We start from the raw sequence: 27742 nt of genomic DNA, 5'->3' as shown, positions 1-27742 counted from the left end.
TTTTCTGTTCTGTAGATATACGCGGATAAAACACGTGATGTTTTAATCTAAGGCGATGTCATACAGTTTTGGAGAAATGTCCTCTAATTTAATATGTCGTAAGTGGCATTTAGATTGACAAATACCACCCCTGATACCCGATATCTTTTGTATCCGTTGTTGCTTTTTGCAAAAACGGGTACGTTATTAAGTACGTTAATAAGTATTACGAATAAAAATAAATAAGCAAGAAGAATATAAGTGATCTATATTTAAACCAAATGACAAAAAAAAGAATATTATATATACATTTACTTCTAAATTAAATATTAAATTTTGATATGCCTGACAGTGAAAGATACAAAAACACAATTATTTAAAGTTGAAATAATGATAGCTTGTACAATCACAAAGCATTTAAAACAATAAGACCGAACATATTATATGTAATTGTAATAGATATGTTGCCGAGAATCAAGTTACACTAAGGTACCGAAATATTTCTTCTTTTAGTATCTGCCATAAGTGTATATATGTGTTTATGTGTATCTAAAATATAGTATATAGGATATTGAATTCCCTACATTTAAAAATCGAAATACTGAAATTATACAGTAAAAAATTGGAATTTTAAGAACGATTTATAAATTGTTATAATTCAAATTTTACTACTTCATGAAACAAATATTTTATTCGTCATAAACTGTAACAATCGAAACATCGGAACGTACATTTATAATATAATAAATGTTTCAGTGCCAATGCATTAAAAAATATACTAGTACATAAAAATGGACCCTTGCCTTTTCAAAGTTTATAATAGACACTAATTTAAGTTTATCTATAATTAAAGCAAGTAATATAAATTACCACCATAAAATATTTAACTACAATAACCAAGTACGTATTTGTGAAATTTCTCGATGACTAAATTAATTGATATTTAAATAAATTTGAAGATCCAAAACGTACCTGCTGTAAAATTTAAAAATCTACGACTAATCAAATTATTGGCAACATCGGAGGAGTTTAGTTGTGTACGCAAAGAAATGTACACGGATTCCAAAAGTGTTTTAACCTATTACGGAGTCCACTTAATCCGACGTGTTGGTCGGAGTCCACATAAAGCGCTACCCAGATAATAATATACACGGTGTATATTCGCCTGGAGTTAGTATAATACCGTTTTAGAACGGAGCTTACATTAACCGCTAGATGTATATATATATATATATATATATATATATATATATATATATATATATATATATATATATACATCATACTATCATTTTCGCATCGATACATTATGCTTTTACCATCAATTTAGCATCGTCTTGCAAAGTAGCATCTGTATATCGACGCTACTTTACAAGACCTTAATAACTTTTTTCCTGTACTTGTTACAAGAATTTTAACCATCTCATTGATTAGAGTGTTGATACCGTGTTGATATTTTAAAATATTCGCTTTCTCTTTTTATCCCTTACTGAGTTATACAAGTTTATTCCAGAAAATGTTTGAGTCTAAAATGATGGTACAGTGAAAATATTATATATATTTAGTTCAGGGTTTTACCGTTTACTCGCTGCCATTATATACATGAAAATGTATATCCCACTTTCATTATCAATCATTTTAGCATCAGAAATTTGGCATCGCTGTTGAATATAATATTACCCACAATGAAATAGTAAATTTAAGAATACATATATATATATATATATATATATATATATATATATATATATATATATATATATATATATATATATATATATATATATATATATATATATATATATATATATATATATATATATATATATATATATATATATATATTCTTTTCATCCACAAATCATTCTGGCATCATGGTTGGTTAAAAGTAACGGGTTATGATATATTGCAACTACCTATTGTATCTTCGCTCCAATTGGTCCAGTCGCGACGTACAGCCCCTCAAATGATAGGATTTAACCAATAAAATACAATAAGACAGAAAAATCAAATATAGCAGCATGTCAAAAAGGCCTTAATTATATATCTTCGTTTCTATAAGTCCAATCGTGACGTACAGTATTTCAAATGACAGGATTTAACGAATTGAAAACAATGAAATAAAAAAATTAAATACAGCAACATGTCAAAAGGGCCGTAGTCACGTATCTTCGGTCCTATTAGTCCAATCGTGACGTATAGTACCTCTAATGATAGCATTTAACATAGAGAATACAATGGGATACAAAAATCAAATACAGAACAATGTCAAAAGGGCCTTAGTTGTGTATCTTTAGTTCTATTAGTCCAATCATGACGTACAGTACCTCAAATGAAAGGATTTAACAAATAAAATACAATGAGGTATAAAAATTAAATAAAGTAGCATGTCAAAATGGCCTTAGTTATGTATCTTCGGTCCTATTAGTCCAATCGTGACGTACGATACCTCAAATGATAGAATTTAACTAATAGAATACAATGAGATAGAAATCAAATACAGCAAAATATCAAAAGGGCTTTAGTTACGTATCTTCGTTTTTATTAGCCCAATCGTGACGTACAGTACCTTAAATGATAGGATTTAACCAATCGAATACAATAAGATAGAAAAAGAAAATACATCAGCTTATCAAAAGGGCCTTAGTTATGTATCTGCGGTCCTATTAGTCCAATCGTGACGTTTCGTACCTCAAATGATAGAATTAAACTAATAGAATACAATGAGATACAAAAATTAAATAGAGTAGCCTGGCAAAAGGGCCTTAGTTATGTATCTTCGATCCTATTAGTCCAATCGTGACGTACAGTACCTTAAATGGTAACATTTAACCAATAGAATACTACGACGTAGAAATCAAATACATCATCACGTCAAAAGGACCTTAGGTATATATCTTTGCTCCTATATATGTTATGTCAAAAGAGCCTTAGTTGCGTATCTCGGGTCCTATAGGTCTAATCAGGATATATGGAGCCTAAAATGATAGGATTTAACGAAGATAATACGATAGTGGAGAGAAATTCAACATGGCTGCATCTAATAACACCTTAAACTGGCAGCAATAAAACGAATTTACGCACAGAGGTATGTGGCATATTACGTGACAGGATTTAGCGAATACCATACGATTACGTCATACATCTCTTTGCATACGTCCACTTTTAGTTAACTACTTAGTATGTATTCAGTACTTAGCTTTACGGTGATGAGGCATGGACTCTTAAACAAAAGAATGTTACAAATCTTGAAAGCTTTGAGATGTGGTGCTACTGCCGTATACTAAAAATAAGTTGAGTGGATAAAATTACAAATGAAGGGGTAATACGTAGAATACATAACGATCCAGAAGTTATACTGAATATAAAAAAGAGAAAACTTAAACACTTTGGCCACCTGATGAGTTAGTGATGAGTGAATTATTCAAAACAGCAGTAAATAAAATTAGAATCGCCCTAATGATATCCAATCTCCGATAGGAGAGGCACTCAAAGAAGAAAATATGAAAGACTCGAAAAATCTCCAACGTTCACTGTTAAACATATTCCTCCCGTTCACTGCACACATTTACTGCTCCTTGACGCTGTGACACAGAGAATGAGATAGGATTTAACAAATAAAATGACAGAAAACTAAACAAGACAGTATGTCAAACGTGGAATGCGTCGTAGAACGTGAAATAGCGTAAAATTATATGATGGCCATAGACGTTTCTTTAATACCCAGCAAACGACTCGCTTTGTAAAGTTACATAGGCGGGATCTGTACGAGAAAAAGTCGATCATTCGTTTTATAATCCAAAGGGGACCATAAAATATTCAACGTTAAAATGTGACATAATGTAACGTTATGACAAATCTTTTTTCTCCCGCACGGGTGCATGCCTGTGTACCTATACAAGGGGAGTCGTGCACCAACCTTTAAGTTGATCGTAATACATAACTGCAACAACAAGTATGTTGACGGTTTGGGTTAGTATATACAGTGCATTCCGTACGTTTTTTAAACATGATTAGGAAATTGTTGACTGGAGGCTATTAAAGAAGTTCTTAAAATTTTTGCGGGTCACCCCCTTTTCTGTATATGGTGTGAATATTGTTATCCGTTTAATTTTTTCCCCAGTTGAATAATTCCTGCTGGTATTTGGTCTAAGCTTACTTCTTTTCCCCATTTAAGCTGTTTCATAGCTAATTCTACTTCCTCTTTATAGTACCCTGTTCACCTGGCAATTTCAGACTATTTCATCTCTTATAACATAAAACAGTTGTTTAAGATATCTTTATCGCGTTTCCTTTTTTTATGGATGAATATGCTGCCGTTTTCATCTTTTACTATTTCATATGGAGCTACACGATTAACAATTCCAAATCAAGAAAACACAAGTAACACTCCGAATTATATTATACAACTAATAGTCGAAAAATGAAGAGCAAGAGTTAGATGACCAAGAAGCCGAAATCTTAATGACGAACACAAATATAATCGACTAATCAGACAATTAAGATCAGCGCTACATGACGCACGCAATGCCACATTTGAACCCTACATTAGTACATTGTCTAAAGAAGATCATTCAGTATGGATACCAACAAAAACACTTAAAGAGACCTGAACAACACAACCCACAAATTGAGAAAGATGACGTTAGTTGAGGAACATCAGACCAGGAAAAAATGTCAACATTTTCAGAATACCAGATAATAATAATCAAGCAATAGAACACTGAAAACTTTTGTTTTTAACTGTACGCCCGTCGTGATTGACATACCATTTTTTAAATAACACTTAATATTGCACTTTTTTAGTGTATTTATTTCATGTTTCAAGATAATTCTTTTAGGAATATATTTATTTATAACATACGGTCTTATGGTCTTATTATGGCTTTCAGATTATACGACATAAATGTATCTTGTACCGCACTGCTAATTAAGAATTATGTTTGTAATGCGATAAGAGGTCCGGATATACGAGACACCAGTGACTCATGACGCACTGATAAAAAGCCGACAGGAATCTGCATTTCTATAAAAAAAAATAGATTAATTTGTTTTGTGTATTAATTTAGTTTAGGTCGAACAAGAGTTGCAGTAAAAGATTTTTCTAAATATAGAGTGTAAACCATATTTCCAATGCTTTATGAAAGAGAACCATTTTATAATATTCCGGACGACGTAATAACACCTTATTTTAGAATATTGGTCGATGAATTGAAATCATTGTTCGAGAAACGAATTATTCATGTGCAGATGTTTTACTCTAAAAACATGTAAAACTAAAATCTCGATTAAAAAAGTTGCAACCAGTTACTCTCGATGAAATTTAACCCCATTATTGATTTTACGAGTGATAAAATGGGTCGACAAAAGACCAGTTTTAATCCTTACAACATTTAAACATAATAGTTGTTTCTTAGTTTAATCAAATAAAAAGAAAAATTATACACAAGTACTAAAACCACAAATTATTCTCGATTATAACTTGGTGAAAAAGAGTGTTGATTTTAGTGATCAAGTGGTTTCTTACCAAAGCCCAATACGCAAAATTCTGAAGTGGTACCGGAAGGTGGCAATGGAATTAATATTTAATACCGCAGTAGTCAATGCTTAGTTGCTAAATAATAGAAAAAAAAGCGTAAAAAAAGCGACAACCTATCCTTGAGTTCAGACTGGAGTTCGCGAAGGCATTTACAAATAAAGAAATGTTGTAACCCTCATGACCAGTTACACCCAAAAATACCATCTAAGGCAAAGCGATGTAGATAATACAAAGAGAAGAAAGTGTACAAGATGTTACAAAGTTTTAAGAAGAAGCATGACTAGTAGAAAGGCCGATAGAAAAGTTAAAAAAGTTAAAACATACTCTGAAGAATGTGATGGCAAAACTGATATATATCTAGTGTGCTCCAATGAAGCACATTAAAAAACAATTTTACTTATACAGGAACTATTATTGAGTAAAAACGTATTGTGCCTCAAGTGGCCTTATAGTATTGGAAGTCGTAAGTTGATAGTTTCCAGTAGAACGTTTTTATTGTTAATTACCTCCGTAAAAGTGAGTTATAATATTTATAAAGAAATGGATGTAAATAATATGCCTTCGACATCTAAAAAAGGTAGATGTGAACATAAACGTAGATTGACCACTGCTGAATTACAATCATTGTTAGAAGCATCGGGCGAGGACGATGTAGATTAAATGAATGGTGGAAGTGACTGACAAAATACTTGCACAAAGTCGTTCAGAAAAATCGAGGATTGCGTTTTGGAAAGAGACAACACAAACAGAATTTAAGACTTTTCTCGAGCTTATGTTCCATATGGGGACAATTAAAATGAACCTTCTGCATGACTACTGGAAAAGTATAGGTAACTTCTCTAATAGTGTTGACTTGACTAGACAATTTTTTATAGCCCATATGAAGAAATAACCGAATCCTCACTTGTCAAAGAAACTAAAAAAACGTTAAGTGGTCTAAAAACTAAAAAGTCCCCTATTCAAACTGGTTTTTAATAAAAAATTTAATAATATGTTAAAAGTTTTTTTAATATACTTTAAAACTGAAAGCGCAAAGAATCGATTGCAAGTTACAAAATACTTATAGAGTCATACGAGTTTGGACAAGTACAGTTGTTTAAATAATCGCTTTCTGTGATAAACAAATTGAATAAATTGTAAAATATTTTTTGATCTGCTTGATATTTAGCACACTTTAATAACTCATCAATTGCCATGATTTCAAGTAGCTATATTATCTGTCGTTAGTCAAAAAACAAAGTTATTAACATTTAAAAATTACTACAAACACAGAATATCTTATAGTTTATGGTTTTTTGGAATTATCTCAATTATTTATGTATTTAAATTTGGTATTTCTCTACATAGAAAACTTTTTATGGTCTACAACTTTTATTTAAATTATTTTTCTTTAGAATGTATACAAAACGTTTTATAAGCAAAATTTTTTTTGCCTTTTAAGATTGTTTAAGAAAACAAAGCAAAATCAACTGTACATCTTTACGAATTTTTCGTCGGCTACCCCTCATACTATTTAGAATTTAAATTTCTGTAAGATTTTTTAAAACTATTTAGCAAGGTTCCGTTAAGTACTTTCTTATGGCATGGTCAAAGTCAAATATTATTTTTTTATGTGATTATGCCACAATTATTGGTCGATATTGAGATGAAAATTACATTTTTAATTAACTAATATTTAACGATACGATTTCCAATATTTAACCTTGTTTATTGTACAAATTATGTAAAAATGTGTATACACATTTTGTACAAAAAACGTTTTTTGAGAACGATTTCCTGAATTGAAATCAAAATGTTAAACATTAACTAATTAAAAATGTGATTCTCATCCCAATCACAACCAATATTTTTGACCTAATCCCATAAAAATCTAATATTTATCTTAAACTATTCACTGATAGCTTCGATTAAACAGCTTGGAAATTGAAATATGTAAAATATTCCTCTACACAACTCTCTGGGAAAAAATATCTAAATTGAATAAATATAACAACTGAACGTTGATATTATAAAAAAACTAGTTGGTTGACCCCAGCCGGTCGGCAGGTAGTTTCAATGTCTTCATTTGAACTTGACCCAAAACCGATCGATATATTTATGTTTTCAAATATTATTTAAGTATTAACACTGGCAACATCTATTGGCTTTAAAATGATACCAAATACAGTAATATTACCTCCCAATGTTAAAATGATGGTTTGATGTAAAAAATTTAATTTATAAAAAAATCGGATTATTGAAAAACCGACAACGGTGCCAAGCCTACAAAGGTGCACTAAACGAACATACACGACTTATAAATAGAAAATGATAGCATTTCTTGGTGATACTAAATTACTGCAACGTGAAAAGAGCTTAAAACGATAGTGGGATGTATATATATATATATATATATATATATATATATATATATATATATATTTGTGTATATTAATGTGATAGTAAAAGTCTGAGGTGCGCAAGCAATTAATTAGCTAATTAATTAATTAATTAAACTTATTTAAATGATGCAATTATGATTCTATCACACTATTAAATTTTCTTATCTCAGGGTTATACTCGTGCTTCAATATTTATGCTTTACATATGATAGGTAAGGTCCAAAGAATACCGCAATAATAAAAAAATATATGATACATTATATATTGCAATAAAATTCACACTCAAATATCTTCAACAAAAAAAATATCTCATATAATGATTATCAAAATTTTGTTCTACGTACCTGAACCTTCAAAAATCAATGGTATATACAATATAAATTAAAATTTCAAATCAAAATTGTTGTTCTAAATCTCCTGATCAAAACATTCCTATCTTTTCTAAAGTAATTGTTAAAAAAATGTGTTGTTAATAAAAAAAAACTGACGAATGGTAAAACTATCTCTCTGATGATGAGTTGTCCAAATCCTTGTTCCTTGTAGCCTACACTATCTATTTTTAGCAGTCTCCTAGGTAATCAGCAATCTTACAACAAATTATTGCGAGCCTATCGTCTTTAATGATCTCCTTCAAATGCACGTATCATTCAAATGATGCTAGCCTCTTCTCCTCTCGATAAACTGAATCTCTCGTTCCGGCCTGAACAGTGACTCTTGGAGTATAAGTAGAAAAATATAACTAATCAGCTTCCGTCAGATACACTTACTCCACGAAAACTCACAAACATTCACTTCTACTGCTTACTACCTCTGGAGAACCACCAGAAAACAACGACTGTTTGCCTTGAACCCTTGGAAAACAACTAATTATCTTTTCTCCCTCAAAAATCTATCTAAACTCTCATTCCTACATACCTATCCCACTTTTTTCAATCTCCTCCAATCAAAGTTCGTCACACTTATCCCCATCTACCATTTAGATAACAAACAAAAATTTTACCTACAATTATAAATTTCCTAAAAACTATTAACATGCTAATCGGTTTGTACAAATTCTTAAGAACTAACGGAGAATTATATTTTCTAAATATTTCTATTCTATTGTCTTATTCACTGTATATCGACGTACAAGTCTATTTGGAAAACCCGCTCGCATTGTTCACGATTTCACTAAGCTCACTCACGTCACTCGAATATATTTTACAAAGAAAATAATTTATGCATATCTTTAAATTTTGTTTACTACAGGTAATCCAGGATAATGGACTTTTATTTCTTTGAAATATCTTCTATAGTTTATTAGTTGAATTATTTGAATTATTATATTTTGTACTTTGAAATATATTAAAAGCAAACCAATATTATTTTCAATTTTACATAGCTTAACAATATATATATATATATATATATATATATATATATATATATATATATATATATATATATATATATATATATATATATATATATATATATATATATATATATATAATATATATATATATATATATATATATTTATATATATATATATATATATATATATATATATATATATATATATGTGAATTCAGAGGTTTAATCGGTCATTCAGGTTGGCAAATAAAAAAAGAAGTCAACTACTTCATAAGTTTATCGAAGACGTTTCGCTTTATATTTCTAAAGCTTCATCAGTTCTCTAAAATATAACAAATGACATAGAGTTTATAAGAAATACAGATGTTTATAGTTCATAACTTACAACTCAATATGTAGTATATTATCGATGTTATCATATATCTACTGTACACTTTACTCATTATTTAAAACTAACTTAACCAGAAAAGAAAAAACAAAAAACAAAAGCAAAAAACACACAAACTTTGCAGAAAATAGTGTTCATATTCGTAGATATAAATATTTAAAAAATTTTAAACGAACATTTGGCTTCATTTAGATGGTTCTCCACTGAAGACCAACAAAGTTCTGATTTATTGCAATCTAAGCAAACAACGTGACGCGATACCGAAAAATTTTTTTTTGGGGCCATGTGTCACCAAATTCCAAGGTTTGAGACAATTATGAACTTCTACAGGGGACACTGCATAGTTAGTTGGACGGGTGGAATTTGTATGGCGGAAATATTTGATATATTATTTTTAATTTATGTTTTAATGAAACTTGGAAATAGGGGATGATTTTGTTATTATTTTGAATGGAAAATACGCCAACTTTTAACTGAAGAATAATTGGTATCATTTATTTCGTAAGATGAGAGAGTGGTAAACCTGGCTCAAATTGTCGATGTCGGTTCTTTTGTTTATTGCCGATGAGTTCTTGAGGATCTCACACATTTCAATAAAGGAGCGTTTCTGATGGTTGTTTTGTTTCGCCAGTATTTTGGTATTTGTAAAATCAATGTGATGTTTAGTGGAAATGGCATGTTGTGCAAGGGCACAAGAGGGTTTGGAAAGTCTGATGTCGCTTTTGTGTGAAGTTATACGCCCTAGAAGAGATCGACTAGTCTGGCCAATGTAGCAGGAGTTGCATTCTGAACAGGGTATCTGATAGACAACATTAGTGTGCTTTAACGAGCTTAGTGGAGTTTTAGACTTGGAGAATAACTTTCCAATGGTTTTAGTATTTTTTAGGGATATTTTAACGGGTAAGTTTTTGAATAGTTTAGTAAGCTTGTTCGTAATTTGAGGGAAATAGGGAAGAGAAGCATATTATGTGGCTGGTTTTGGGGTTAACGGGGAAATGTTCGTCTGTATGCTATTAAATATGGAGGCTAGTATTGCACCGTTAGATGCTTCCGAAATAGAATGACCATAGCTTTTAGAGAAAAGATATCTGTTGATGATGGATATGGGGTAAGAGTTATCAATGAGAATGGATTTGAGTAAATCCAAAGATTCCCTCTTGTACCGCGTATGGATCAACGTGTGTACTCTAAAGCTAAGAGCTTGTACAAGGTTATGTTTGTATCTTATTGGGTGTGTAGAGTGGTAATTTAAGAACCGGTTGCTCGCCATGTCTTTCCTGTACCACGTAGTACCCAATGTGTTACTATGTTTGCGTATGATTCGCATATCCAAAAACGGTATGCTGTTATCAACCTCCAATTCACAAGTAAATTGCAGGTGAGGATCAACGCTATTGAAGACTGATAAGGTGCTTAAAATCTTATCAGGTGGTGTTGCTGATGCAGACCATCCAGAGAGATTTGAAAATGGCAAGTGAGATCTTGCCGAAACGTCGTCAAAATGGTTTTTATCAAAACCAACAACATTTAACGCGGAGTCAAACCCGGAATACCATTGATATAACATACAGCTCCCACGGAAATATCAAAACTAACATATATATATATATATATATATATATATATATATATATATATATATATATATATATATATATATATATATATATATATAGTAAAAAATACGACCGTTGATTAAATTTGGAATATATTCAATGGTTGAATAGCAGAGGTTTTATCGGTCAATAATTGGCAAATAAAAGACGTCAACTACTTTATTGCTTTATTCGAATACGTTTCGCTTTTATTGTTAAAAGCATCATCAGTTCACTACAAATAAAAAAGATTTTAGAATATAAGTAAACAAACCAACAGGGTTCATACTTACAAAAACAATTTGTAGGATTTTTTTAAAGATGTTATAAAAACTCTACGATAACTTAACATTAAAGATTAAAAACTAAACGGGAGAAACGAAACAAAAGAACAGTCCCCCCTTACTCCTGAACAAACCACTAAATATGCTTCGCTCCTGTACTTCCCACAAATCACTACCAAGCTTAACAAACTTTTCAAAAACTTACCTGTTAAAATAGCCTTAAAAAATACCAGAACCTTAGGTAAGTTATTTTCTAAGACAAAAACTCCATTGGCCCCTCTAGAACAAACTAATGTCGTCTATTAAGTACCCTGTGCAGAGTGCAACTCCTGCTACATTGGCCAGACCAGCCGCTCCCTTCAAGGTCGACTAACGTCCCACAAAAGCGACATTAGGATTTCTAAACCATCTTGTGCCCTTGCACAGCATGCCATTTCAACCAAACACAGTATCGACTTCACGAATACCAAAATACTGTGCAAACAACAAAATCATCATAAACGATCCATCCTTGAAATGTGTCAAATTCTTAAACATCCATCCTCCCTAAATAAGAGAACCGACATCGACAACTTGAGTCAGATATATCATTCCCTCATCATACAAAATAAATAAAAAAAAAACCCTTACAAGACAGTAACTTCAATTCTATTTTTCTTTCCAAATTTCTTCTTTTTTTCTTTTTTTTTTTTGTTTGTTTGGTTTTTTAAAGAAAAAGGAATTAATGAATCCTTTTAAAAAAAAAGGTCCGTCCCTATTCCGCTTGATACTTCCCTTAAGAATCGTAATCTGCACCATGCATTCCAAAGAAACACATGGACGATAACAAGCCACATGTGAAAATTATGACGAGCCGATCCAAAACAATCGAAAAGATTAGTGTGGTTTGACCCTCGAAAGAGCTTAAACCAACGTTCAAATGAAGCCATCGGTTAAAATTAAATGAACTAATGTTCTTAATCTTGTATTTTTTGTTTCGTTTCTCCCGTTTAGTTTTTAATCTTTAATGTTAAGTTATCGTAGAGTTTTTATAACATCTTTAAAAAAACCCTACAAATTGTTTTTGTAAGTATGAACCCTGTTGGTTTGTTTACTTATATTCTAAAATCTTTTTTATTTGTAGTGAACTGATGATGCTTTTAAAAATAAAAGCGAAACGTATTCGAATAAAGCAATAAAGTAGTTGACGTCTTTTATTTGCCAATTATTGACCGATAAAACCTCTGCTATTCAACCATTGAAAATATTCCAATATATATATATATATATATATATATATATATATATATATATATATATATATATATATATATATATCAGTAGCTTGGTTCTAAAAGGGCCAAAGTCATAAAACGCTGTTTTTGGGAAACTGCTTTAGAAGATTCTTATACAAAATGATCTACAGTTATTGCTAAAATTTTTTATATTGCAACACTGTTTTTTTGTCTTGTCATTCTTACATAGATTACAGAATGTTTGGCATCAGTAAAACTGACCCACATTTGTTTTTTTTTATTGGAAATATGACATTGGTCCTTTTAGAATAACAAAAAAATACTCCAAAATGTTACTTTGGCCCAATTAAGGAATAATAACATTGCAATAATTTGAAGAGATTAATGTTTATTTTATAAAAACATAGTCACAATCAGTAGGATTACAATGGTAATATTACATCTCATCATCTTGATCGTACTCCTCATCTGCAATAAAATTATCCGTTGCAGATGGTGATGTAGTCAAAGTATTGAGAAACTAAAGGTAATATGGACGACTACTCTCCTCAACGTAAGGTAACATGTCTTTCAGATGTTGTGTTTTATTCGCTGGTATGCCCAATGGTTTATCAGAGATAGGTAACAAACGAGTAGTTCCAGAATTTCTAGTTCTTGTTCTTAATAAGCTCAATGTTTTATAAGGCTCATCGTCGGTAAAGGAGTTTTTGTATTTCATCACGCCAAGATTTTCACTTGAATAGTAAATAAGTCTTATTTTAGACCACACCACTGGTTGTCCTTGAGTATTGGTTTTTGCATGCTGAAATTTGCCAGATAATAATGATTTAAAACAAAGAAATTCTTCTTGCTTCATTTCTTGAACAAAAATTGGTGGTTTTCTGGGTATTAGACGAATAAGGTTAGCCCAGTCTCTAGGAATATCTATCCTGGCAGTAGTAGAATTTTTAGTTTTTTCTATTGCAGCATGTATAGTGTCTGCTTCCATGTGAGTGTGTCTGGGTACTAGAAATTTGTGATAAATATCAAACGGTAAGAAGCATAACTGATAGTAAAATATTTCGATTTTGCTCAGGGCAGCAGTCGCTATACATAATGATTTTATTTATATGAGAGGGAATACTATTTAGGTAGGTGTATAGACAGGAAGCAATTTCTTGTCCACCTCTTTGAGCTATAGTTTCATTCCATAGGTAGCATTTAACTGAGTTTGTAGTTCCTTGCGTCTCAAAAATGGTAAGGTTCAGAGTCCATAATTTTCTTTTATAGAATGAAATGCTGCTTTTTAAGTAGGAAGTGGGCAAACATTTTTGTAGGTCAAAACTAAATACCACCAAATTTGGATTAAGTTTGCAAGCCAGTCTATCTATCTTTTTCTCTTCATAAGCAAACTCTGCTAAGTGTTGATGTTGTAATTTTTCACTTTCAAGTTGGGCTCTTTCATTTTGGTCTGTAACGGATTTAAGGAGTAAAGAAAACTTATCGCAAGTAATACACGTATCATTATACGGTTTTTTAAAACACAAGTTAAATTCTTCCACGAAAATTTGTCTGTACAGTGATTCGTTTCTAGGTGTTATGTTGTTTTCTTGGCAATACTCACAATATAGCCTATACATTTTTGAAATAGAAAGATCGGGAGGCAAATATTTCTTTGCAGTTTTCTCTCGAGCGTAGTGACTTTGAAACGAAGGAAACATCAGAATGTGTTGCCTTATTACATCTTCCTCCTCTTCCTTTATTTTTGGATGGTTCGTATGTTTTCCACGACCATCGCTTGGGCAAATATTTGATGTTGAGGAACGCTTTTTGTTCATTATTACCCGAACTTTTTTTAAGGTTACATCTAACGTTGATAAAAACATAACTTGGCAAACCTCAATTCTCTCTGAGTTACAATCTAAATAATATTGCCTGCTATACTTTCTTCTACTTGTTTCATTACGGCCTCTTATTCTTTGTACTGCCTTCTCTCTTTCTTGAATGTGACTGGCAATAAACTGATTTTGAGCTTCCCAAGCAAGATTATCAAATTCATTAAAAATGGTCTGCCTTTCTTCATTTGATAATTTTTCAAAACATTTCTTTTGGCATTGACATGGATTTTTTAATGATTTCTCTGAAATCTTTTTACCTTGAATTGTAACATATTCTTTTCCAAGTGTTTTTAAGTTCTTTCTTTTATTCTTTTCAAAATTATTTGGATTACGCTTCCTTTTTCTAATTTGTTCTCCGTCCAGAACTTTTTTTCTTCCTCTTCTATAAGAAGTTTCATTCCAGACAGCGTATGTTCTGATTCTGCAGTAATATGATTGTCTTTTTGTATTTTACTAGGTTCTGAGTTGTCCGAGTCAGAAGAGTCACTATCATAAGGTTCAAATTCATCACTTGAACTTCCATCAAAAGTCTTAAATCGTTCTGAGTTATCATCTTCTTCTTTATATATCACAGAAGATTTCGACCTCAGTTTATTCTTTATTGTATTTTTCGATGATGATTGTTCAGTTGTTATATCTTGTAATTTATTGTCTGAAACAAAGAGAGCAAAAAATTAATTATCTGAAACAAAAAACTATTTACATTGGTTTATCTACCTGGCGAAATGCTTAGTCCAGGATCATAGTTTTCTTGTAAAACAGTCGAATCATCCTGTTTTGGAGGCAGCGGCATATTATCTAAAATTTAAATAAAAATTGTTATTAAATTGCACTAAGTGATTTGAAAATAAGATTTATAGGACTGAAATGTCTTAGCATAAGTTACTAATATTCATACAGTCGGCCTAGTCACTAAATTTGTCCTACATGGTACATTTTTTGAGTATACAATTTTTTACTTAGTTATCATTTCGTCCTTACATCTAAATCTTGTAATATTACCAATTTTTAAAATAAAGTTAACCTATTTACTTACCGGCTTGTTTATTTGCTTCCATTTTGTCTAACTTACACAAGTTAACAAGTTTCTTTCCACGGTATAACTGCTCCATCACTTTTTGTATTTTAAAACACACACTCAGAGGCCTCAGAGCCACTGTCGATTTTTTAATACAAAGATTAGGTACTACTTTTGCACTCACGATAATGTGTATAGACAGAAACCTAACCTAGAAATAAGGGGCCAATGTCAAATCAAATCGAAGAAGGTTTTGTTAAAAAAGGGCCAATGTCAACATTGGCCTGTATAGAAATAAAATTTTTAGAAGCATTGAGGCTGAAGTCTACATTGGTCCTTTTTGCTTTAAAAATTAGTGTTGATTAGAGATTGACATTGGCCAAAAGTAATGCTGTAAGTATGTTGTTACTCTATCTAGACATTGGCCCCTTTTACACAGTGTTGTTTATTTGAAATCTAAGACAAAAATGCACTTATGCCCAAACAGTCTAAAATTGACATTGGCCCTTTTAGAACCAAGCTACTGATATATATTTATATATATATATATATATATATATATATATATATATATATATATATATATATATATATATATATATATATATATATATATACAGGGTAGTCCTTAAGTAATTGTACAAACAGAAACCGTAGGTTCTGCACTTTAAAATATTACGATTTAAGCCAACTTGCTTTAATAAAATGTTGATATTAAGAAAGATACAGGGTGTTAAAGTGGAAATTTAAAATTTTATTTTTTGCTATAACTTTTACGTTTGTAAATATTTTTGAACAAAAATTTACAGTTGGATGCTGTTGAGTAGGATAAATTATAATTTTATACTTACTTTAATGTAACTAATAGAGGGCGCCACATATGTCACATATGTGGCATAAATTTGCGCTTAACTTTTTAGCTCTTTCAGTTAGCTCTATTTGTGTTAAAAAATATTAAAGATACATTATTTTTAAATTAATTTATATTTAAATGGGAATAAGCCACAATTAAAGGTTAAAATACGTTTATTGACATTTCAATTTCCACTTCGGAAATCATACTGTTTTGTTCTAATAGAATATTAAATTTATTTAAATGTATATCTCTTTGTTTAATATATGAATTTTCATATACTATATGTAAACTAAAAATAATTTGATCAAAATCAGAATTTGATATCATATCGAAAAGTAAATCTTCAATACTTACAATATCTTGTTCAACAAAAAATAAATTACATCTATGATATTGTAACCTTTCGCGGATCATGGACAAGCTGGCTCTATGTAGAATGTTGTTCAACCTTCTGCTTGAATATGCTGGACGTAACTTCAAGCCCTTTGGTATTAGGTTGTTGTCTCTACATCTTCGTAAAAATTTGATTGAATTTTGACAATGTGCCAGTTTCTTGTATAGAATTTCCAATCTCCGAAAATTTTGAATAACGCTGGGCCCATAACGGTTTCTTAATATTGTTCTGAAGCTATTTTCTTGTGGCATTTTAAATTAATTTATATTTAAATGGGAATAAGCCACAATTAAAGGTTAAAACACGTTTATTGACGTTTCAATTTCCACTTCGGAAATCCGAAGTGGAAATTGAAACGTCAATAAACGAATTTCTAATCGTATAGCTGTAACAAATGTGCTTAAGACAATTTAAACTTGACATTCAATATTTCAAATACTTCAATGTCAGTTTTTATTTGCGAAATCTTTTAAATTCTGTGAGTGTTTTAAAATGTATTTGTACGCCATTTTTTGTAATGTTTAAATTGTTTTAGTTTACTCCTGAGAAAGCTATTAAATAAGTGGCGAAATATTGAGTATCTCAGAAAAAAGAAAGATTTTCATTACAGACCACTTTACCCGATAATTCGAACGTATTTATAAATTATTTTTTGGTCGAAATAATCACTTCTAATATATATATATATATATATATATATATATATATATATATATATATATATATATATATATATATATTTATTTATTTATATTTATTTATATATGATATGTAGGTGATAGACCACATTCCTGTTTGACGCCTTCTGTTTCAATGATCATCATGATCATCATTCTGGCTTTACAACCCTACGTCGGTCCTAGCCTCCTCAAGAATTTCTCTTCAGTCATCCCTATCCATCGCCTTTCTCCGCTAAGCGCATATTTCCATATTTCTCATGTCTTCGTCGATTTTATCAAGGAACCTTATTCTAGGTCATCCTCTTCTTCTCTGACCAATGGGTTTATTAAGGAGCGTTTTAATGGGTCATTTTGATCCATCCGCATTACGTGCCCTATTCACCTCAGACGTCCTATCTTAATATGTTTTACGATATCAGGTTCCTGGTATATTCTATAAAGATCGAAGTTGTATCGTCTTCTCCACACTCCATTGTCATTCAGTGCTCCATAAATTCGCCTTAGTACTTTTCTTTCGAAACATCCTAACATGTTTTTATTATTTTTTGTTAGAGTCCAGGTCCCTGAACCATATGTTAGTACTATGCATATTATTGTTATGTAGTGTTTTATTTTTGTATTTCTCGATATAATTGTGGATTTAAGGAGGAGATGGAGCCCAAAATAGCATCTGTTGGCCGTGCAAATTCTGAAGTTTATCTCTGCGGTAGTATTATTTTCAGTGTTAAGGAGCGCTCCTAGGTATACAAATTCGTTCATTGCTTCGATGATTGGTTTTGTTATTTCATTGCCTAACCTTATTTGCGCCTCTGTTAATACAGTCTTTGTTATATTCACTTATTTCTCTCTAATGCGCAGTTTTCTCATTGCTTCTCATAGTTTTTTCCTGGGGACACTATCATATGCTTTATCCAAGTCGATAAAGATCATATATGTTATAATATTTGTAGTTATAGTTCTTTGTAGTTATATTTTTTCTTTGATTACTATAGAAAAGATTCTTGCTATAGAAGGCGTTACACTAATCTCTCTAGTTATTTGGTGACCTTTTGTCAGCTTTTTTAAAAAATGAGTACATGTATGATAGATTACAATCCTCTGGAATCTCCTCTCCTGCTTCGATTTTATTGAACAACAGTGGTATAAATGATATTCTAATCTTTTCGCCTCCATATTTCAGCAGTCTATTTTATGTTTCCTGATCCTGGTGCTTTGTTGTGTTTGGCTTTCTTTAGTGCTTAAGTTATATTTTCCTCTATGATTTCGATTTCCTCTGGTATTGTTGTCACAGGTTCTTGTGAGATATACTCCGATCTATTCTCCTACAATAATTTTGTATAATGCTTTGTCAACTCCTTTGATGTAAATATCTGTATAATATTTCTACTTTGTTCATTACTTCTGATGTTTTTTTATTTTTTTTCAATGCTTCTGTTGATCGGCTAAACCCTATTATGTTGTCTATGTCTCTGCACATTCTCTTCCATTATTTGTTTTTCACAAGCCTTATTCTTTGCTTCGGTTGTTGTCTGAGGGTAACATATTCTTCTCGTGTTCCTGGAGTTCTACCGTTTAGCTACTTATGAGACTTAATTTTTATTTTAATCATTTTTTCGAGGTCGTCACGGTTTCTCCAATTATTTATTCTTGTGTTGTTTAATATCTAGCACTTCGTTTGTCGCTTTATTTATTTTTCCCTTGTTATTGATACATTTCTGTTGGGGTCTATTCTTCGTTCTTCGTTCCTCTGTAGCATATTCTGCAGTCTATTCTGATATAGTGTTCGAATATTAAATTGTTATATAATCATTTTTATATGTGCCCTGTTATATCCAGATCAGGGTGTGCAGTGCATACAAAGTAGCATTAACTATCGTACTACAGATAATAGCTGGGGCTGTGCTGATGCATATCCTTAAAAAGAAGCTTAGGAATGTGGCAGGATTAGTGGTCAAGGGAAACAGGCAAGGCCGTTAGGACGAGGGGTGTTACCCTTGATGTAACGAGGTGGTACAAATGCAAACACGGGGCATCAACTGTTACTTCATGCAGTTTTTGACGAGGCATGGGTCGTTCCGGTCGTTTACACATTGCATGGGATTACCTCATGGCGAGTCCCACGAATTGATCAACAAGGCAATGGAAAATAAAAAAATGTTTGACTTGATTATTGATTTTGTCATAAAAACCATGAAGAACAAGGAAGAAGAAGAGAGAAGACAACAACAGAGATAACTTATTTTATTGATTTTATTTTTATTTTATTTTATTTATTTATACAGGTGTTGTAAGTGTTTAGTATTTTAAGACTTTTAAATTTGATAATTTTAAATAAATCTTGGACCTCAGTCCTCTACAATCAACTGTGAAAATGAAAATGTGACGAAAGTAGGTGTTAATAAAGTATGAATGAATCAGTTATTTGTACTGCCTGTCGGATAACTTTCTATCAGTTATGAGGGGCGGAACAGCGCTGTGGTCGCTCCTATCCAGTGCCTCACATTGGACGTTTACCATACAAACCGAGTTCATATGCGGGAGTAGGTGTGATGGTACGATTATAATGTTTTAGACGTTGTGACAGCCACAGTATACGCACAGAAAGGGCCTGATGGGAGTATTAACAAAGTTAACGGGACAGATGACGATGCTCGCTAAGAGTGGTCTCAGTCCCGTTAATTGGAAAAAAAATGGGGTGAGTTTAGTTCGTAGGTGGTCCGTTACGGTAAGGCGTAACGGACTGAATCCAACACACCTGAGACACCTTCCCAGAGATCTTTAGAAGATTCTCACCTCCAAAAAAGTATGCTTCCAGTATAACCAGAATCGGTAGGAGACTCTAAATATTTAAGAATAAATATTCTTATCCCAAAAATCCCTTATCCTAAATTGTAAGTGTATCAAGTTTCTCTAAAATGCCTAATTAGAACACCCAAATAATAAGCCTGGATAAATTGCACATACAAATTGTTAGCATTTCTCAAAATTTACTACAACTAAAATCTCTTTATTAATTTAGTGAACTTATTTTTAGTTTTGATCGGCTAGCTGCTGAACATCATTGTTTAAGGATAAAACTTCTTGGCGACTGTTACTATTGTGTTTCTGGATTGCCTGAGGCCAGACCAGATCATGCACACTGCACTGTGGAAATGGGACTTGATATGATCGATGCCATAGCGTAAGTAATAAAATACTTTAATGCATTTTAGTTTTAAAATATAACTCTTTAAGTTATTAGTAATGAAAAAATACATTATTTAAATGAAACTAACCCTTCTAGCTTCACTGCGTTTGAACTTTGTATTACAGTATTGAAACTGGATTTCGTTTATTCAAAAGGTACTAATAATGACTTTATACACTATATATATATATATATATATATATATATATATATATATATATATATATATATATATATATATATATATATATATATATATGTATATAAATATATATATATATATATATATATATATATATATATATGTATATATATATATATATATATATATATATATATATATATATATATATATATATATACAAACAACACAATTTATTGGGGTTGCAGTCAGAAAATTGGCCGGGGTGTTAATGAAACACTCTTTTGAATTTTTGTCTAGCGTTCGCAATGGTTTGATTTCTTTTTCAAGACACTGTAATAAGAAAAATATGTAAATATTTATAAAATATCACAATTCTTCAGTGCAACTTACTAGCCTTAGAGATTATTTGTAAAAGCATTGACACCACTTAACATTAATTTTTAAATTTTTAAACCTGCCCTAATGGTATGCAACATGTTATGCATGCAAGTGTAATTTATGTACAGGTAAATATTTAGTTTATTTTGGATGGTTTTCCAGTAAGTAACAATAAATTGTCATCGAATGCGATAGTCTGTGGACTAGTACACATTTCGATGCGCATCGCCCCGCCTCGAATTTTCCCATTGGCTCTTGACCTGGAAATCCCTATTTATCGCTCGAACAGTGCATATAAATATTGGCGATTTTCAGGTCAGCAAAGTCAGTCCCTCACGGGCTCTCCGAGAGCTTAGTGCTCTCGGGGCTCTGCTCCTGTTCTATTTTCCATACTCTGTGGCTGAGAGTTATTTTCAACTTTAACTTGGTGTTTTTATTTCGACAATCCTTTGTCATGTAAGAAAATATCTTGCCTTTCTCAAGACAAGCCATCGGAAGACCACAACCTAATGTACCATTTTCGACGAGGAATTTGTTGTGTAAGAAATATCTTGCCTTTTTCAAGGCAAGACACCGAAGATATAAATATTTTCCAAGTCCATAACCCTAAAATGGACTTAAGTAGAGGAGCTCTCGACAGTATATTCGAAGCCCTCTACAGAGCACCCGTAGACAACAGAAGGTGGTTAGACCCTTATTTGTTCCCCCGAGGTGACATGGCGCCCGACAACGTGGTTAAAATTCGAACCCACGACTCAGCTCGAATTCACAGAAAGCAACACACCATTGATTTCAACATGGGTTGAAGTCAAGAGAATAATGGGGAGAACCACGTAGTGTTAGAAAGCAATACTATAACACTCCGACATCGAGGCCTTCTGCAGACCTGATTCCTTCGACGTGTAGACACCTTTGACGAGCCAGGCTTCTTCGAAGTTAAAAGCATCAGATGCCGATGGAAGTCCCGGAGTAGACCCAGTCATCGCCCCCCTACGTCGGACGACCACGTAGGCTTCGGCATACTGGTACCCTACGAAACCCCGTTGGATATGGCAGATGGGATTCGGACGACCGAAAAGAAGACGAACCCGTTGGAGGAGTTGGCACACCGACCGAGGATGGACCTGTAGGAGCTTGAGATGCCGTCATCACCACCGACCTCCCCCCGTAAGTGTGTTGTGTGAATTATTTTGAACATTTTTACTTATATTTTTATGCATATTTTCCTGTGTATTGTGTATTTTCACATGTATTTTTAATGTATTTTTTATTCAATAAATATTTTTCACAGCCGCAGAGTCTCCAGAGGAGGGGGGATGTCATCGAATGCGATAGTCTGTGGACTAGTACGCATTTCGATGCGCATCGCCCCGCCTCGAATTTTCCCATTGGCTCTTGACCTGGAAATCCCTATTTATCGCTCGAACACTGCATATAAATATTGGCGATTTTCAGGTCAGCAAAGTCAGTCCCTCACGGGCTCTCCGAGAGCTTAGTGCTCTCGGGGCTCTGCTCCTGTTCTATTTTCCATACTCTGTGGTTGAGAGTTATTTTCAACTTTAACTTGGTGTTTTTATTTCGACAATCCTTTGTCATGTAAGAAAATATCTTGTCTTTCTCAAGACAAGCCATCGGAAGACCACAACCTAATGTACCATTTTCGACGAGGAATTTGTTGTGTAAGAAATATCTTGCCTTTTTCAAGGCAAGACACCGAAGATATAAATATTTTCCAAGTCCATAACCCTAAAATGGACTTAAGTAGAGGAGCTCTCGACAGTATATTCGAAGCCCTCTACAGAGCACCCGGAGACAACAGAAGGTGGTTAGACCCTTATTTGTTCCCCCGAGGTGACAAAATGTTGCTCAGTTTATCTATGTCAGACTTTTTATTGATGCACGATGTACTAGATTTTATGGAACACATTTCCAAGAAAACACGTTTTGAACCGTTCTTTTCCTTTGCCAAAATACAGGAATCCTCGAAATTAAATTCATATTTCAACGTTAATGCATGTTCTGTCAATGCACATGCATTTATTTTTTTGGTTTTTATATCACTACGATGTGAGATCACCCTACTGTGAACATTACGAGATGATTCGCCTATGTATATTTTGTTAGAATTGGTACACGGTATAGAATAAACAACATTCGATGACTCCTGTATTGTGAAAGGATCTTTTGTTTTTGTGTATAACTTCGATACCGTTTTCACATTTTTGGTATTAATTTTTAAACCACTAACATTTTTGAAGATGTTCGTTAGCTTCGGTGCCAGAAATGGACGAAATGTCTGGAAAATGTGTTGAGAGGGTTATCTTGGAAAACATTCCTGGTTTATCTAGATGATATAATCGTCTTAGGGGAGACATTTGAAGATCATCTGAAGAATTTAGAAAACGTTTTTAATCAACTTAAAGCTGCCCAATTGATGTTAAACCCCAAGAAGTGGCAGCTATTTCAAGGTAAACTCAATTATCTGGGTCATATAGTCAGTAAAGAAGGAGTGGCCGTGGATAAGGGAAAAATCGATTCCATTAAGGAATGGCCAGAACCAACGGACAAACATCAAGTAAGAAGTTTTCTTGGACTATGTACCTACTACCGGAGGTTTATTAAGAAGTTTGCAGATATCGCTAAGCCATTAACGCGACTTACAGAGGAAGCAAGAGATTACCGCTGAGATACAGACTGCCAAAATGCCTTTGAGACCTTAAAAAAGCATTAATCACAGCACCAATATTAGAATATCCACTGCCAGAAGGAGAGTTCATCTTAGATACAGATGCAAGTAATGTGGGAATTGGAGGAGTGCTATCTCAGATTCAAGGAGGACAGGAAAGAGTCCTTGGATATTTTAGTAAAGTTCTCTCAAAACCTGAGCGGAATTATTGCGTTACGAGAAGAGAACTTCTAGCAGTAATGAAATAAGTGGAGCACTTATATCAATACTTCTATGGAAGGAAGTTTTTAATCCGAACCGACAATGCCGCCCTTAAGTGGTTAATAGAGTTTAAGAATCCAGAGGGTCAGATAGCCAGATGGATCGAACGACTCCAAGAATACGGCCGGAGTTAGCCACAGAAACGCTGATTCTATTTCCAGTAAATCATGCCCAGCAGAGTGCTCCCACTGCAACAAAACGGAATCCAAGCAAGCAGCATTGCTAAGAACAACGATGGTCAACGACGACTGGATGCCTACTAAGATCAGGGAAGAACAAGAAAGAGATCCAGTTATACATAAAATTCGAAAATGGAAAGAGGAAAACCTTCGTCCACCTTGGCAAGAAATATCAAACCTATGCTCAGTAGTTAAGACGTATTGAGCCCAATGGGACTCATTTATCATGGAAAATAGCTTGCTCAAACGAGTACTGGAAAATGATGACGGTTCAGAGAAGAGAAGACAGTTGGTGATCCCAAAGAGCAGAATAGCCAAAGTACTTCGTCAGTTACACGACAGTCCATCAGAAGGGGAATTTCGGTGTAAAGAAAACCATTCAGCGAATTCGGGAACGGTTTTATTGGATGAACAGTTCCGACGACATAAAGAACTGGTGTAAAAAATGTACTCTTTGTGCTACGAGTAACGGGCCTCACCGAAAAAGGAGAGCTCCTATGAGACAATATAATGTTGGAAGCCTGTTTAAAAGAATAGATTTGGACATCTCTGAGCCATTTCCAGAAAGTGAAAATGGAGGCAAGTACATGTTGGTAGTAATGGATTACTTCACTAAGTACTAGAGTCCGACGTGCAAAAGTTAGCCATGCCAAAGTTAGAGTACCGCCAATTAGATTGGAGGGTTATCCGAAGTATAGTGGAGGAGATCTTTAAAGACACCGAAGTCCAGGTGTTAGTCTGTTGCAATCTGCATAGTTACTGGTGCGGAGAGAAAACCTTGTCCCTTGTCATTTGAGGGTCCAGTTGCCGATACAAGCATACCGTTCCAGTTCCAGTCCCGAGAAGATTCCAGGGGGAACCATCTTCTAAGAGGGGGGCAATGTTACGATAAATTATGTTTTCATATTTAACCTGTAAAGATGGTATTATTCTAACAAGAATGTTCTCGTAGATTCTCTAAAACCTGTCTGGTGCCCCCTTTTCTTCGAGAAAGGTCAACACCGCTGCGAGCCACGATAAGAATGGTCTTCCCCCATGCTGTTCGAGCCAATTCATGTCTGCTTCGAGGGAATTCCAGAACTAACGGCTGTTTGGTATAAATAGGTGAATTTGGTTGAGAACAGTTAGTCGAAAATAAATTGTTGTATCGAATAAGTTGTATAATAAATTAATATAAATTATTGTGTTTTTAGTGAATTAGAATAAGTGTATAAGACTGTAGTAAATTAGAATAAGTGTAAATAAAGATTAAATAAACTAAGTGTTAGAACATTTTAATAATAAATAGATAATATATAGATAAGATAATAAAGATAATAATAAAGACAATAAATTAGATTAATAATAAAAATACAGCAATACCATTAAGACAGGTTTAAAAAATTAAAAAGTAAATCACACAAGATGAGCCTCTAGTATTTCTTAAACAGAAATATACTATTAAGTACACCTAATTACTTTTTAATCATAGGGTTTTTACTTTCTGTTCTCTATGTGTCAGAGTTAAAACACACCAGTAAAAGATGCCAAACTAAGTTTTACTATCTGTACCTAAATTTTAAAAATTTTAGACTGTATTTTGTCCATTATTTTATATTTTATATGTGTGTTATTAATGTTGAGTGTCAATGCTTTTACAAATAATCTCAAAGACTAGTAAGTTGCACTGAAGAATTGTGATATTTTATAAATATTTACATATTTTTCTTATTACAGTGTCTTAAAAAAGGAATAAAACCATTCCGAAAGCTAGACAAAAAGTTAAAAGAGTGTTTCATTAACATCCCCGCCAATTTTCTGACTGCAACCCTAATAAACTGTATTGTTTGTTTATATCGACAGTCACTAATATCCAGTATTTCTTGTATTTACATGATGGGGTTTTTTGAGAACATACAGAGAGGATATGGTTCTGCTAGCGTAGATTTCCTAAAACAATGGGCCAATTTCAACATCAAGCTTGCTTCACTCAACAACAGAAGGATTTTCCTTCTGAAATGTAGAAAAAATCTTTGTTTTCCTGGACATATAGAGAATGAAAAGTTTAACCTCAATAACTTGTTACATCATAAAGGAGGTAAATTAGGTAGTAAAATTCAAAATTTTAATTCAAATTTAAAAACCAAAGTCTTAAACTTAGAAATTTTAGTAACAAAAAATGATATTACGTACATAGAAAAGAAGTTACATCAATTAAAAAATATATTAGAGTAGCATTTACCTGCTCCTTTACTGCAAGAATTCTATAGAAGACAAAACATTAAATACTTAAAAGTATTTTTCCAAATTAGAAATAACAACATCAAAAAATTTAACAAAATTAAAGTAGATCAAGTTTCAAAAATAACATTTCAAGAAAAATGGTTCAAAAATCCAACTGACATCACTTTTCCTTATAATGTTAAAAAACTTTTGTCTTTGGGTCCAAAATTTTGCCAATTTCCTAGTGCTAGAGATTTCAAAATGTCTTCTCTTCTCTCAGATATCGAGTTTCTTAACTAGAACTCCAAGAGAAGGACATTGTGAGATCTTAAAGCACTAATGTTATCACTAACTTTTTACATAAAACAAGTAAAGAAGGACATTTTTTGAACACAATATACAATGAGTGTAAACAATTTTTAAAATCACATTCAGAAATTTACATTGTTAGGAGTGACAGGGAAGGTTAGAAGGGAAATGTAACAGTGGCAATGTATAAGAATGATTACATTAAAAAAATTAATAGTTTATTAAATGATACAAAAAGTTACATCAAACTTAAGAACAGTCCGGTGTGCACCCTCCAACAAAAGGCGAACAAGCTGGTGTCTGATTTAGCTTCTTCAAATCCATAACAACAGAAGTTGCAAAATCCTTGAAAATTTACAATGCAGTTGCACCCAGGTTTTATACTCTGCCTAAAGTTCACAAACCCACTATTTCAATTAGGCCTATTGTCTCTTCCATTGATGCTCCTAATAGTAAACTTGCTAACCACCTTACAAATATTCTCACAATTTCCTACAACGAATCCAATGAATTCTATATTAGAGATTCTTTCACGTTTAGTAACTTAATTAACAATGTTAAAGTTCCGAATAATGATATATTGATTAGTTTAGATGGTGTGTCACTATTTACAAACTTACCACTAGATGCTATTCTTACCAGCATCAAAAATAACTGGAACAGCATCTCTCCGCATACCAAGATCAGTTTAGATGATTTCATAAGAATTTTAACATTTATATTTGACTCTAACATATTTTTGTTCAATGGTAATTTCTTTAAACAAATCTTTGGTACTCAAGTGGGCAGCAAAATATCCCCCATACTATGTAAC

General features: G+C 32.4%; 1 protein-coding gene across 3 annotated transcripts in view; it reads left to right on the top strand.

The window, feature by feature from the left end:
- LOC140451697 (adenylate cyclase type 6) overlaps window positions 1-27742 on the top strand; it is a 3083308-nt gene that overhangs the window by 1998896 nt on the left and 1056670 nt on the right. For all 3 annotated transcript variants that reach the window (XM_072545540.1, XM_072545547.1, XM_072545553.1), the window contains one exon: window positions 20616-20762. In XM_072545540.1, coding sequence (XP_072401641.1) covers window positions 20616-20762 — 147 coding nt within the window. The remainder of the gene's footprint in view (window positions 1-20615; window positions 20763-27742) is intronic.

The sequence above is a fragment of the Diabrotica undecimpunctata genome, chromosome 1, assembly GCF_040954645.1.
Source record: "Diabrotica undecimpunctata isolate CICGRU chromosome 1, icDiaUnde3, whole genome shotgun sequence".
Lineage (NCBI taxonomy): Eukaryota > Metazoa > Arthropoda > Insecta > Coleoptera > Chrysomelidae > Diabrotica > Diabrotica undecimpunctata.
This window is presented reverse-complemented; position numbering and strand designations above follow the sequence as displayed.